This window comes from Medicago sativa, chromosome 1 (genome assembly GCF_051527215.1).
Source record: "Medicago sativa cultivar Bolivia chromosome 1, Bolivia_mono, whole genome shotgun sequence".
In the NCBI taxonomy this organism is placed as follows: domain Eukaryota; kingdom Viridiplantae; phylum Streptophyta; class Magnoliopsida; order Fabales; family Fabaceae; genus Medicago; species Medicago sativa.
In genome coordinates, this window is record NC_140749.1 from 32070752 (window position 1) to 32084624 (window position 13873).

At 32.2% G+C, this 13873-nt stretch overlaps 2 protein-coding genes and 1 long non-coding RNA gene across 9 annotated transcripts; 1 reads left to right on the forward strand and 2 right to left on the reverse strand.

The window, feature by feature from the left end:
• Nucleotides 1-1524: 1524 nt before the first annotated feature.
• Nucleotides 1525-2250, reverse strand: LOC146954350 (uncharacterized). The gene has a single exon (XM_085744476.1). The coding sequence runs from the start codon at nt 2248-2250 to the stop codon at nt 1525-1527; it is 726 nt and encodes a 241-aa protein (XP_085600602.1).
• Nucleotides 2251-2572: 322 nt separating this feature from the next.
• On the reverse strand, nt 2573-7605 carry LOC146954351 (uncharacterized). Of its 7 annotated transcripts, none has more exons than XR_015012866.1 (8): nt 7367-7605; nt 6843-7114; nt 5482-5861; nt 5297-5363; nt 4793-5104; nt 4157-4700; nt 3896-4027; nt 2573-3092 (listed from the first exon to the last, which is right to left on the reverse strand). It is a non-coding gene; the product is annotated as an uncharacterized LOC146954351 (long non-coding RNA). The 7 variants fall into 7 exon arrangements; XR_015012871.1 differs by having other exon boundaries at nt 3896-3971; nt 4157-4484; nt 4578-5104; XR_015012860.1 differs by having other exon boundaries at nt 4157-4484; nt 4578-5104.
• A 4649-nt stretch (nt 7606-12254) lies between these two features.
• Nucleotides 12255-13552, forward strand: LOC146954352 (eukaryotic initiation factor 4A-6-like). Its single transcript, XM_085755495.1, has 2 exons — nt 12255-12747; nt 12879-13552. The coding sequence occupies exons 1-2, from the start codon at nt 12322-12324 to the stop codon at nt 13527-13529; spliced, it is 1077 nt and encodes a 358-aa protein (XP_085611621.1). The 5' UTR covers nt 12255-12321; the 3' UTR covers nt 13530-13552.
• Nucleotides 13553-13873: the final 321 nt, after the last annotated feature.

Genomic DNA, 13873 nt, shown 5'->3' on the forward strand with positions numbered 1-13873 from the left:
GCAAGCGGCTGAGTATAAAATGAAAAGTTGCTGAAGGGGTCTGTGTATGTTGAGCAGGATAATGGGCTAGTTTAGGCCCAAATGATTAATTTGAGCTTTTTTATTCATAAAGGCTCAATAATAATTAAGTAAATAATGCTAAATTAATTTAAAAAATTCTCTAACTATATTAAATTAACAACTTTCTTTCATCACAAAAAAATTAACAACTTTTTTATAAAATCATTTGATAAAATATATCTTAACTATATTAATTACTTTCTTATTTTCCTTTAATCGACTATATTTGAATTGAAAAGGGTTAAATAAAAAGTTTGATGAAGAAAATACTAAACTTTTATCCTTCAAAAAAAAAAACTAAACTTTTACATTGTGCTTCATGATTGAGTCCAACATCGTCATTTGATATGTGAATAAAATTTTGCCACACCAAAGAGACAATCCGAGATCCGCCCCTGTTGGGGAGAAGCATAACTGATGCAGACTATCTCATAAATAGGTTCCCTACAAAGAAGTTGCAAGATAAAACACTAGAAGAAGCATGGTCAGGAGTTAAACCAAGTGTTCAACATCTCAAGGTGTTTAGCTATCTATGTTTCAAGCATATTCCTGATCAAATGAGAAGAAAGTTAGATGACAAGGCTGAAACTATGGTCTTAGTTGGATATCACTACACCGGGTGCTTATAAGTTGTATGATCCAAAAAGTAAGAAAGTAGTGTTCAGCAAAGATGTGAAACTGACAGACAATTTTACTTCTTAATTTGAACCTGAAGAAGATGATCAGAATGAGAATGAAAATCAAGTTGAAAATGATGAGGTTACAGAGGAAAGAGGTGTGAACAAACCAACAAGAAACATTCAACCACCTTAAAGGTTGAATGACTGTGTGAGGTTCCATGACACAGCTGTGAGTGTTCATGGTGAGCTACTTCAACTAGTTATGTTCGCTGAAACTGAGCATGTTAGTTTTGAATAAGCTTTAAAAGAAAAAAAGAAAAAAAACTGGAAAGAAGCCCCTCATACATTCTTTCTAGCCAAAGCATTACAGGGAAACCATGAGATATTTTAAAGAAACGGAACATCCTTTCATTACTAGCTATTGATTATTGAAAACAAATTTTTTAGAGGATCTTCAATAGATGATACCAAAGATAGATAACTATGAGCAATGATATATATGAAATGTTATAATAATTACTATTTTGTGTGTCGAAATGTGCATGATCTAGCACATCATTCTTAATTTTCAGATTATAAACACAACCAATTTTCAGAAGCATGTTTAATTACCTCTTAATTAAAACACGCTCCTATCTTATATGTGAATAAGAGATTTGTCACAGAAATAATAATACGAATGCAGTATGATTTTAAAATCACAAAATACACTATCAGTTCTTAAGAAGATAAAGAAAGGCAAATACTTGGATATGTAGGATACAAGTCATCCTTCAATGCAACGGAAAAACAATAAGATTAAACAACAAAAATTAAAACAAATACACACACCAAAAACAATTGGTTATAAATCAAACTTTTTAAGAACGGAGAAATCAAATCGTTGGTTGTTTTGATCCCATCGAAGACCGATTTGATCGTCTTTCTTCAGTTCCCTTCTGTTAACAAACTCTTTGGTCCAAGTCGTGGTGAAGACGTAACTTTTTGCCGAAGGCCAATACTTGAAAACTACAGAATGAGGAGATTTGGTGTCAATGTCCCAAACTTGAACTTGGACTTCTTTTCCGAGAGCAACTGCAGCACCATCCACCAAGACCGGAACGACAAATTTCTCAGCCAAATCCTTATTCAACAAAAGCCTAGTCTTATGCTTACAGATATCACTCGTCTCAAGCACCTTCGTGATCTCCCATTGTTGTTCATCAGCATTGCAAGGTGTCTTCTTGGTTTCTTGGCCCCCAGGTTTTTGTTTCTTGGCTGTTTGTTCCAAGTTGTTGTGTTTCCCAACAGAAGCTTCATTACTGCATGTCTTCTTCTTCTTGGTGATTTGTGAGGTCTCGTGATCATGGAGGCAAGAAAGCGAAAGGCAGAGACAAAGATTGTTGGTATCATGAAGCGAAGCGGAGAAATACGATGATGAAGTCAGTTTCCCCAAAGTGTTGTTTCTTCTTTTTCCAACAGAAACATCACGTTTTCGTTTGTTGGTGGGTTTTGTTTTTGTCACATTATCACCATAGGTTGTGACAGAAAGATGAGAACCAACAAAGTTGTTGCTGGTGTGAGAAGCCATGAATCGACGAAGAAAACAAACGTTGTTGGTTGGTGATTCTCACGCAAGCTTGTTTATCGCAACTGTGTTAGGGTTTTCTATATCTTCTATTCACTATCGCTAACCCTAACATTACTTATTTATATTACTAGACTTTAGACCCGTGCGACGCACGGGTCATTTCGACTATAATATATAAGAATAAGTAATGGTAAAAAAGATCCTAAAATAAATAAAAGATGAAGAGTATTATACATTTTACTTACGCAAGTTCAAAAAATAAAGAAGTATGAGATGAAATGAAATCGTTTAGTTGAAACAAACGAATATTAAAAAATAAAAATTAGACAACAACATGGATCTAAAATTCTATTTCCAATCCTTCACATATCAAAATTACAATTGGTTCACTTCATTGTAATCATTTAAACTTAATTAAAAAATTTGCAAGTGCAAATAGAATCGACATTATACAAATTGGTCACTACTTGATTCCAAAAACCTATGTTACATGAAAACCACTCATAACTAAATAACAATAATAAACCTTCAAAACAAAAATCAACTATTCTCAAAGGACCAAAAAAAAAACATTTTCAGCCTTCAAAATCACAATTCCTCTTGTTGTATTGTTTTTGTGTCAAAAGCACCATAAGTTGAATAGTAGGCCCATGCACAGGACTTTCCTCATATAAGACAAAAACACCAGTTTTCTGTAGGTTGAGAAAAAAAATCAAATATCCTTAACTTTCAATAACGCTTAGAAACAACTGAAACTTTTGCATTATCTCAATCCACAAACAAAATAGAAGACCTTTATATTTCCTTTAGGCACCTTAAGGAATTCTATGTAAATTGTTTTCCTGTAATGAAATGCTAAACACAGTGAGCAAAAAAGAAGAATTAACAACAATATTTGTTTTATTTAGCTTACAATTTTTTAAACTAATCAACAAAAATTTTGCATTATATCCTCCAAAATATCAAGAATTTTTCAAAGGGATCATTCTATTTGTATGGCTATGATGAGAACTGATGTGTGTCCATGAAGACCAGCTCTACGGATAAGTGTTATCTATAGAACTGGTATTGCCATTCATAAAGCCTCTAATAAAAAATAAATAGATTAAAAAAATGTTATTATGACTATAAAACAACAAATCAGCAAAGCAGTTTAGAAAAGAGTGAAGACAATAAAGAGGATTATCAAGATAAATAAATCTCAAAAATATTATTTGAATATAAAACAATGAAAGATTATGTTATAGTTAACATTCACACATGCAGCTAAATGCCTGATTCATATTCATACCCTCTGTCGAAGCATGTCCTACGTTTTATACACTAAATATATTATGTTGTCACATTTCCATCGATTGATAAGAACTTACAGGTATAAATTAAGATAAAGAAGGCATCAAATGTTAACAACTAAAAAGTGTAACATCTAAGAGAACAAAATGCGGGACAAAAACATTGTTAACCAACTAAAAGACAGAAACAAATCCCTTGTAGTTAAGTCTATATAATTTCTATAAAATATAGCATGATCACTTTTCCCCACCTGCTAGAAGTTTCCACAAAGTGAAAATCAAATCAATGTATATATTCTGAGTTATAATCTTAAATATTGCAAACGAAAGTTATATTGATAAACTCTCCTTACCAAATGAAGAGACTAAACTCTTATTCACCCACCAATAACATTAGCAATTGTTGTGTTGCATTGTGAGGACCTGCAACTGCACATGATTTTTACTTCAAGAGAGGTACTATTTGAGTTGTGCACACATAAATGCTGAAACAAAATAAAAGAAGACACTTAAATCCTTCAATAAATTATTTATTTGTTTCACTTAGGGAAAGACTAAACAAAGCTAATACGGCATTATATGGAAGGAATGAAGAAAAACGAATGCATACTTACGTTTAATTGAAAGAAAATGAACACGGAAAAAGATCATAACATCGACATCGTAGTAAAACTGCAACAATGGAGAATTGGAGAAATTGTAAAATCAAGATTAAGAAAATAAGATACAGATGTCGTAAAAAAAGAAAGTCCAAATTGGGAAGAGAATAAAATCCGGATGCTTAGATTAAAATTATGATGAGAATTTAGCAAGACTGATACTTCATTACATTGAAAAGCAAAAACTGAAGAATCAAATGTTTGATTCAACAACTGAAAATAAAGCAAAAAGATGGAGCAGCAAACACTCCATTATATGAATCTGGATTATTAACCAAAGGACCTGTTGCATCAATACAGTGAAAATAAAAAGTGTTACAAAACATCTTTAAGCATGAAAACATACGCAAAAATCAGACCATAGCATCAGACATACCAGTTAAGCAGTGATACGACAACAACATTTCAATATTACCACTTGATATTCTGAAGGGAGAATGAAGAAGAGCTACAAAGGGAGGATGAAGAAGTACGTATGAATGATTCAAACCCATAGCTCCTGCAATTGCAATTTCTTTCATGTGCTTATCACCACCAAATTCAGGTTTAGTAGGAGCAGACATATGTTTATCAAATGCAATTATCACATACTCATCAAATAGTGTTGGAACCCGCAAGATTGTTTAAGGAGGTAATTTTGGATCAGGTTGGCTCGGGCACTTTTGGCTGCTGTCTTGCTTCTTCTGCTCCTAATTGAGGTTGTGGCTGGTGCCACTTACTGGTTGTGACAGTAGCTGCTGCAGTTTGTGTTACCATGGGCTAGCTTTGGAGTGATCTAAGTCCTGCTGTTATGGCATTTCTTCTGTTTTAGGGTTTTCTATTTTCTGCTGGCGCTGCCTGTAGCATTTTTGTATGCTTCCTTGCCCTCTTAGGCACTTGTGCCGGGGCTGTTATGAATATATGCTGAATTCAAAAAAAAAAAAAAGATCAATTCATGACAGAAATTGGTGTTCTTCATCTCTTACATGATATTGTTACTTATTGATGAAAGTAATTATACACCAAATTGAAAGAAGGTACAAATAATAACAATCAAATTGAAAGACCAAATGCTAAAACAGTAATTGAAGGAGCCTAGACCAGAATAAAACGTACACATCCAAGGTGAGCAGTAATGGTGCAGGTGCAGTTCCACCCCTCCAATAGAGATTGCAGTTTCCAACTATAAAAAATAGAAGGAAACAATTAACCAAAGAATCTAATAAAATGAAATAACATAACAACAAACACAGTGGCATCTAGTAAGTTGTCGTTGACTACATAGATGAAAAACCACCCACCTCTACAACGTCATATTCCACGATGTAAGACCTGTATTTCTGTCGCAACTTATCGACAACCTTGTCAATATCAGTCACTGGATTGTTCACCAAAGGACCTACCAAACGAAAAAAAAAAAAAGAAATTATCACTTAATATCATCAAATTTGTTGTAAACCTTTACGAATATTCACCATAACTACCAGTCAAACAATGATATGACAACAGCGTTTCAGTGTTACACGGCCAGCCATTGCAGATTGGTAAATAAGCACAGTTTTATTTAGTCGTTGGTTCAATGGCAAATAAACAAAATTCAATGTCAAATAAGCACAAATACACCTAAAAAAAACTCGAGCAACCAAAGAACCTTTGACCTTTCTCTCCAGTATAATTCCATCTGCAAAATAAAGTATACATTATACAATACTAATCATATGCAAACATAAACAAAAAAATAGCCACTTGCTCAAGAAGAGATAAAGCAACCAAGTTTTCATCAAATTTCAGAACCACTTTATGGGTATGAAGGAGCATAACTTCTCTGGCATCAATGAATTTTATCAATCTTCCACCTAACAATGAATTCTATAACTTCTTTTGTTACCATCTTATAGTGTTTGATTGGGAAGCATCTAAGCTAGCCTCGGTCAACAATGAATCTTAAACCACAACTAACTATAAGTAATACTTAAGAGAGATTAAATAGTATTAGTTTTTAGGAGCTTAATGATAAAAATCAATTTAAAAAATGTTCAAAAAATAAAGTTATATACTTAATTGGCATGCATCTCTTTTGCGTTGCAGCTTGAGTTAGAAATCACTTTAATACCCACTATATTATCAAATACATTCAAACTGTAAGAAGTAAAAACATAGAAATATATTAAATCCTCATATACAATTAAACTGTAAGGGAGTATACATTTAGCTTTAGCTTAAAATGAGCGTTGAATAAGACAAAGACAATGGCTAATGCATAATCAAGTATATAAGAGTTTTTCGATTTTTTCTTCTTGAAAGAAAGTATAAGAGATTTTGTACAAATGCAAATGCAAGACTCATCATAACATAGTTCATCAAGCAATATATTTAAATATCATGGTGAATTAGCTATGTATGTTGAGATAGTGCATCACCCTCACAAAAGGCCACCAAAGTTAAAACACACAAACTCACAAAATTAAAATCATACATACATATTAGCATAACTAAAAAGATAAACAAAAAAAATAACACAACTATATCAAATTCATCAATAAGCAGTAGATTTTTTTTTTAGATAAACCATACCCAAATGATTCAAACCATGATTAATGAATAACTGCAATCATGAGGAATAAATCTCCATGAACTATAGACAACACTAAAGAATCCATACCAGATTGCAGCAAAAAAATCAACCACTTTCCTTTGCTTTCTCATCTCAATCGAACAGTCCCATTGACATTCACAAAGAGGGAGCCACCGTATTATCTTCCTCTAAACCAACGATCAAGAAATATGATCAACCACACTGGATCTCCTTCATCAGAGCTTCGTTATGATGTCAATTCCATCTCAAAATTTTCAGCCATGCACATCGCAGAGAGAGAGAGAGAGAGAGTTACGAATATAAAAATCTTCAAGACCTAAACAGATCGGTGCATAACCCTGCAAAATCACTTTTATTCAGTTCAATCTAAATACAAAAACAGTCAAAATCGAAAAAAAAATTGAAAACAAAATCTTTGAATTGAAGAACACGTATATTTAGTTCATTCTAATCACATAAACAATAAAAATCGAAAATAAAAAATTAAAAAAAAATATCTGAATTGAAGCTACACGAAGAACACATTCAGTTCAATCTAAACGCATAAAAAATAAAAATTGACCAAAAAAGAATCTGAGAATTGAAGGGACCTGAATTATCGGAACTGCACCAATCGAATATTTATCCGAAGAAATCACTGAATTGACCAAAAGCGAATAGAAAACCATAACTGAAATTGGTATCATCTTCGCCGGAGACGGTGGTTCGCGGCAGCGGTGAGGTATCGGAGATCCGAACTCGAATCGGTGAGGGATAGAGGGAGCAGATTTCATGCAGAGAGAGAGAGACAGGAAGTGAAGAGAGAATATGGGATGGATAGATGGAGCGATAGTTTTTTTTTTCTGAAAGAAGAAAGGAACGATGGAAAGGAATAGGTTTGCAACAGAAAGAATTGGAAAGGAACGATGTTTATCTGTTTATTTGTTTTTTATTTGTCATGTTTATTTGTTTACGGCTTTTTTTCCTCTTCTTTTGTTACTGTTTCATAATTAAGGTTTTAGTTAGGGTAAAACAGTAATTGTAGCCATTAGGGTTTTGGAAAAATTAGGGCTTCAATATTGGCTTGGGACAACTTTTATATATAGATTGATTAGGGTTTTCTATCTCCTTTTTTATCTTGTAGCCCAAGATTATTTATTTTTTTATTTTATCTTAGACATATTTTCGTTTATTTTATGAATGAAAATCTTTTTGTTACAAATCTTAATAGCCATTCAGTAAAATAAAATTTAAAAAGAATCTTACTAAATCATATTGGATTTTCATTCTCTTACGGTTAATACCTTTTATCTCATTAATTAAATTACCAAAAACTATCTATAACTAAAAAAAAAAAAAACTAACATATTTTTTTGTTGAAAATATTTTAGTTATTTATCTTATCTAATTAAAATCGTAACAAAAAGTGTATATTACTATTATTATACTAGATTTTACGGTTAATTTATTACAAACTAGAGCCATGAAACCTGCATTTTTAGTCCCCCGTAAAAAATTTCATCAAGGCTAAAGAAAAATATTACAAAGACTAAAAAGTATGATTGCTTTTGTTGGGACTAAAAAAGAAATTCTGAATATTTATATGGATCATTTACTTAATTAATCTAAGATTTTATGATTTGATTTAAAATATAAATTTGTAAATTTCTTCTGTAATTTGAATTTATTACATGACAATAATTCTTCGCACATCTAAATTTATTATTATAAACAGTAGTATAATATAAATATGATTTTAATTATATATATAGTAATATTTTCTACAATATGAAACTTAATTCCATTAGCGCATTAAATTATTTAATCGTTGGTCAAATCACTTATTTAAATACGTTCATATAAAATAAATATTTAAGAAGGCTATAGTTGCTATGACCATTCAAGGAATGGAACCTTTTATTTTTTACTCTTTAAAGGATACACTAGGTTGGAAGACTAATTAAGATGGTAAATATTCAGCTAAGTATTTTGGGATCTCCACAAGGACCACACAACATTTTGCCAACATAATAAGAAACCTAACCCCTCCTTTTTTTCCACTTAAGTCTAACATAATACTAAGAATACTCATTAAATTTGAAAGTAAAACAAACTCTCCCACCCCAAAAACCTAAGCAAATGATATCAAACATGACTTAAAAAATGACATCTAACAAAAAAAGTGATTAGTCGACTCTACATACTCATTAAAAAAAACAAGAAATAACCAGAGGGTCATCTACAATCCTCCTAGAAAAGATATTATGTCGGGTTAGAATCTTATCTTGAAGTAGATGCCAATTAAAATGTATTATTTTAAATTTTATAAGTGGATTTAACAACCATTTAGAAAAGTGGATTTAACATATTCATTTGGTATAGTTTAAAGTCTAAACGGCAGGTGAATGCCAAAAGGAGTCGTATGGCCTCACGGCAGGCTACAGAAGCATAAGTCTCCTTGTAGTCGATCCCCTTCCCTTGGTTGTACCCTTTTACCACAAGTTGTGCCTTATTTCGTGTGATTGTCCCATTTTCGTCCAATTTGTTCCTAAAGACCCATTTGGTTCCAATGATTGACTTTCCTTTGGGGGCAAGGAACTAAGTCCCAAATCTAGTTCCTTTTAAACTGATTGAGTTCTTCTTGCATCACAAGGATCCAACTTTCATGAATCATCGCTTTTTAGGCTAAATTTGTGAGATGAAAGCAGTGAAATCACATAAATTACTTACTTGTGACCTAGTACTTACTCCCTTTCTGATATTGCCAAGAATGTTTTCCAAAGGGTGGTCCCTCATGGTAATCCAATCATGAGAAGACAATGGTGAGGTTCCTTGTTTCTCATCCTCTTGCATGTCTTTCTCAATTCCTTATCTTTGTTGTCCTCGTCTTTAGGAGGAGCTTCTTGTTGGTCACCATCCTCGATAATATCCTTGGTGTCTATCCCTGCAACATCAAAACTACCTTTCCCAACCACTTGGGGAGGTGTTTCGTCAAAAGCAACATGAACTTTATATGCCTTACTAGTAGATAAGTATCCTAAGAAGATACCTTCATCTGTCATTGTATCAAATTTACTCAATTTATCCTTTCTATTATTTAAGATAAAACATTTACAACCAAAGACCCTTAGATAGGATAAGTTTGGCTTTCTTCCTTTAAGTAGTTCATAACGTGTCTTATATAGGATCTGTCTAATGACAATCCTATTTAAGACGTGGCATATAGTATCAATCGCATCCGCCCAAAAAAAACTTAAGAAGATTCATTTTATTTATCATCGTCCTATCTAGCTCCTCTAAAAACTCTATTTTTTCTTTCAACAACCCCATTTTGTTGAGGAGTTCCAGGACATAAAAATAAAGTCTCTTTTGTAGAAATTTTTTGTTTCTATTTAATTGTCATTTTCAAAGTTCAATGTAATTTAGATGTTGTTCAAAGGCTGTGTTTGGCAACACAAATAAGCTAGCTTATAGCTTGTTGGACTAGCTTATAAGCTTGTTTTGATAGAATGTGATGTGTTTGGTAAAAAACTTTTCTCACTAGCTTATAGCATTTTTTAAAAAGCTAATCCAAGTAGCTTTTTAGCTTATAGCTTGTAGCTTTTTATACTTTCTTCCAATTTTAACCTTTTCTTGATTTTATTTTATTTTTTTATAATAAAAATAACTACCCATGTTCTCATGGGTAACCCACGTTTACCATGCTGCACATTTAACTTTTTTTTTTTTTGACCTTGCTCATAAATTATATAATTTTTAAAAAATTTACAATAAATAGTGAAGAAAGTTTAGTTAGATTAAATTCATAAAAATAAAATAAAAATTGTTAAATAAAAAAATTGATTGAATTCATAAATACATTTATCATTTTGGAGATGAAAGTAATTTGAAATATATTTAAATATTTAAAAGTAAATGTGTTAAGTTATAAAAATTCTATATATGATATAAAAAAAATTAAACAATCATGTCCTTTTATGTCATTTTATATTTATCAGCTACTTTAACAGCTAATTTTACCAAATACTTTTAATTTTAATAAGTTAACTTTTCAGTTATAAGCTATCAGCCATCAGCTACCAGCTATAAGCTAGCTTTTCAGCTATCAGCTAGCTTATCGGCTATCAGCTAGCTTATAGCTTATTTTTACCAAACACCCCTAAGTGAGATAGTTTAAATACTCTCTCCATTCTTTTTTAAATGTCGTTTGAGTGCGAATTTAGCGTTTTATTTAACTGTTGTTTTGGTATTTTAAGAGTACGATTCCTCAATTATACACTTTGTCAATTACTCTTATCTTTTTCAGTAAAACTAACTTTTGAAGAAACTTTCAATAAAACTAATTAATGATACATATTTGAAAACTAAAGTTTGTTTTTTTAACAAAGTTTGTTTGTTTTTTTTCTAAAACAAAGTTTGTTTCTTGTTATCTTAAAATTGACAGTTGTTTGTTACGAGAGAGATAGAGTGTGCAAAAAAATAGGAATTTATTGGAGAAAAAGACAGTAACTAACAATTGTTTATTAGGAGAGAAATATAACATATTAAATTTATTTGAAAGAGAAAATATGCAAAAAAAACATGAATATATTGCTGGATTAAAATAAGGGTATAATAGGAAGTAAATGTGCAAAAATACACTTCACTTTTTTTGGTGGTGGCCGGGTTCGAACCCTGGACCTTGTATATATTATGCATTGTCCATACCAACCGAGCACAAAAAATACACTAATTTTGATGGTAATATTCTAAAACGACACTCAACGAGGAACGGATGAGGGAGTAATAAATTTAAGTATAGAAAAATTAGGATAATTTAGGTATATTAAATAAGTAAAAAGTATGCTACACAAACAAAAAAAAAACCCCAATTATATTCCCTGAAAAAAGGCCCATTTATTAGTAGTATATAATAAGTAAGTTATAAGGATAGATAAAACTCCAATACGAAACCCTATAGTATTCATTATATTGATCTTTCTTTCCCTCACTCGAATTTCTCATTGTCGTCTTTTGTTTGTTTAGTTTTATCAATGTCATCGTCGACTCATTCTCAAGGTATGTTTTCGTCGTCAATTTATTCTGTTATGCATCCATAACTTCATTAGCTTTATCGGTGGATATTTTCTTTGCATGCTTTATATTTTCATCGTTAGATTTTTTTTTTTTTTCTAACTTTTTCTTCTGTTTTCACACGGTATGGGAAGATACTTAATTAGTATGTTGCATGCAGTTTAACTATTACTATAATATGAGTAGATAGTGGAACGAGTTCTTTAGGGTGAGCTCTTTAGGGTTTTTTAATATTCAATGCAGTTTTTGTATTTTAAATATATATTGTGTTTCAAAATGATTTACTGACTTGAAGAGAACATATAATCATGTATGTGATGTTTTTTAAAACAATATTTGCTATTCTTGCTACACAGTTTTCACAAAATCAGTGTGTGATGTTTTTTATTCTGTTTCTGAAGGTTTTGGGAGGCCCTCTTCAATCCAACAAAGGGTAATTGCTCCTTTCTGTGAAGGTTTGGATGTGATTCTAGAAGATCCATCTGGAACTGGGATGTTAGAAACATTCTGTATTGGAATTCTGAAGAAGCTTGATTATGGATTAGTTCATTGTCAGGCTTTGGTTTTGGCCCCAACCATGGAGCTGGTTTTACAGATTAAGGAGGTTATGCAAGATCTTGGTAGATTCCATGGTGTAAGGATTCATGCATGTGTTGGAGGGACAAGTGTTCCGAAGGAGGATCGTCAGCGCTTTCTCAAAATTGGTTATAACAGTTACATTGTTGAAGGTACTTCGAATGTGTATGACATCATTGACATGGATGGTCAATTCATTTTCAAAAGTGGTGTTCACATTATTGTTGGTACTCCGGGGTGTGTGTATGACGTGCTGCAGAAGGGGCGTACTCGCCTAGATTGCATAAAGATGTTTGTTATCGATGAGGTTGATGAAATGCTTTCACTTGGTTTCAAGGATAAGGTTTGTGACATGCTTGATTTCCATTTTTTGATTTACTAATTCCATTGTTTATATACACATCTTAACAGTTTGAACTTTGAAAACATGAATTTTACTTGCTGACTTTATGAAAATTTTGATGGGTGTTGCAGAACGATGAAATCTTCAAGCTACTACCCTGCGAAATTCAGGTTGGAGTAATCTCTGCTACAATGCCACCTGAAGCCATTGAGATTAGTAGGAAGTTCATGAAAAATCCTGTGACAATTCAGTCAAAGCCTGATGAGCTGACCCTTGAGGGTATCAAGCAGTTTTATGTCGATGTTGAAAAGGAAGAGTGGAAGCTAGAGACACTATGCGATATCTTTCAGCTGACGGTTAAAGCTAAATCCATCACTCATTGCATCGTCTTTGTGGATACCAGGTGCAAAGTGGACTGGCTCATGGACAAGATGCAAAGCAGAGATCATAAAGTGTCGGTCATCCAGAGTGACATGGACCAGAACACTAGGGATATCATTGTGCGCGAGTTTTTATCCCAGTCTGGCTCTCCTCATGTTCTCATTACCACAGACCCCCTGGTTTGTGGTACAGATGTGCATAAAGTGTCTCTGATCGTAAACTATGATCTCCCAACGCCTGAAAACTATCTTTATCGTATAGGCCGGAGTGGGCAATTTGGAAGATGTGTTGCTATAAACTTTATGACAGAGGGTGAGGCTACAATGATCATAGATATTCAGAAATTCTACAATATGGTTATAGAGGAGCTGCCATACAATTTTGATGATTTGCTCCGATGAGTTCATTTTTGTTCTTATGTAAAGTTATTGGGGATTTCTAACTTTGATTTCATTTAAGGATTTTATTGATGTATCGAAAGTGTAAAGAAATTCACAACTGGGAGTAATGTGGGACTAATAGTTGGTCCTTTCAAAATTAGATATATACAAATTAGAATTATCTTTTTCACCGTCAGTTTAAAAAAGATACTGATACAAGAATTCAAGCAACAAAGTGTGATCTAACCATCTTAATTACTAATCAACATAAAAGGAGGGAAGTGATTTATAATTTTTAAGATAATTTAAAGCTAAAATCAAAATCTAATCTAATGGTTGTTATTCATGATCCAATGGATACAATG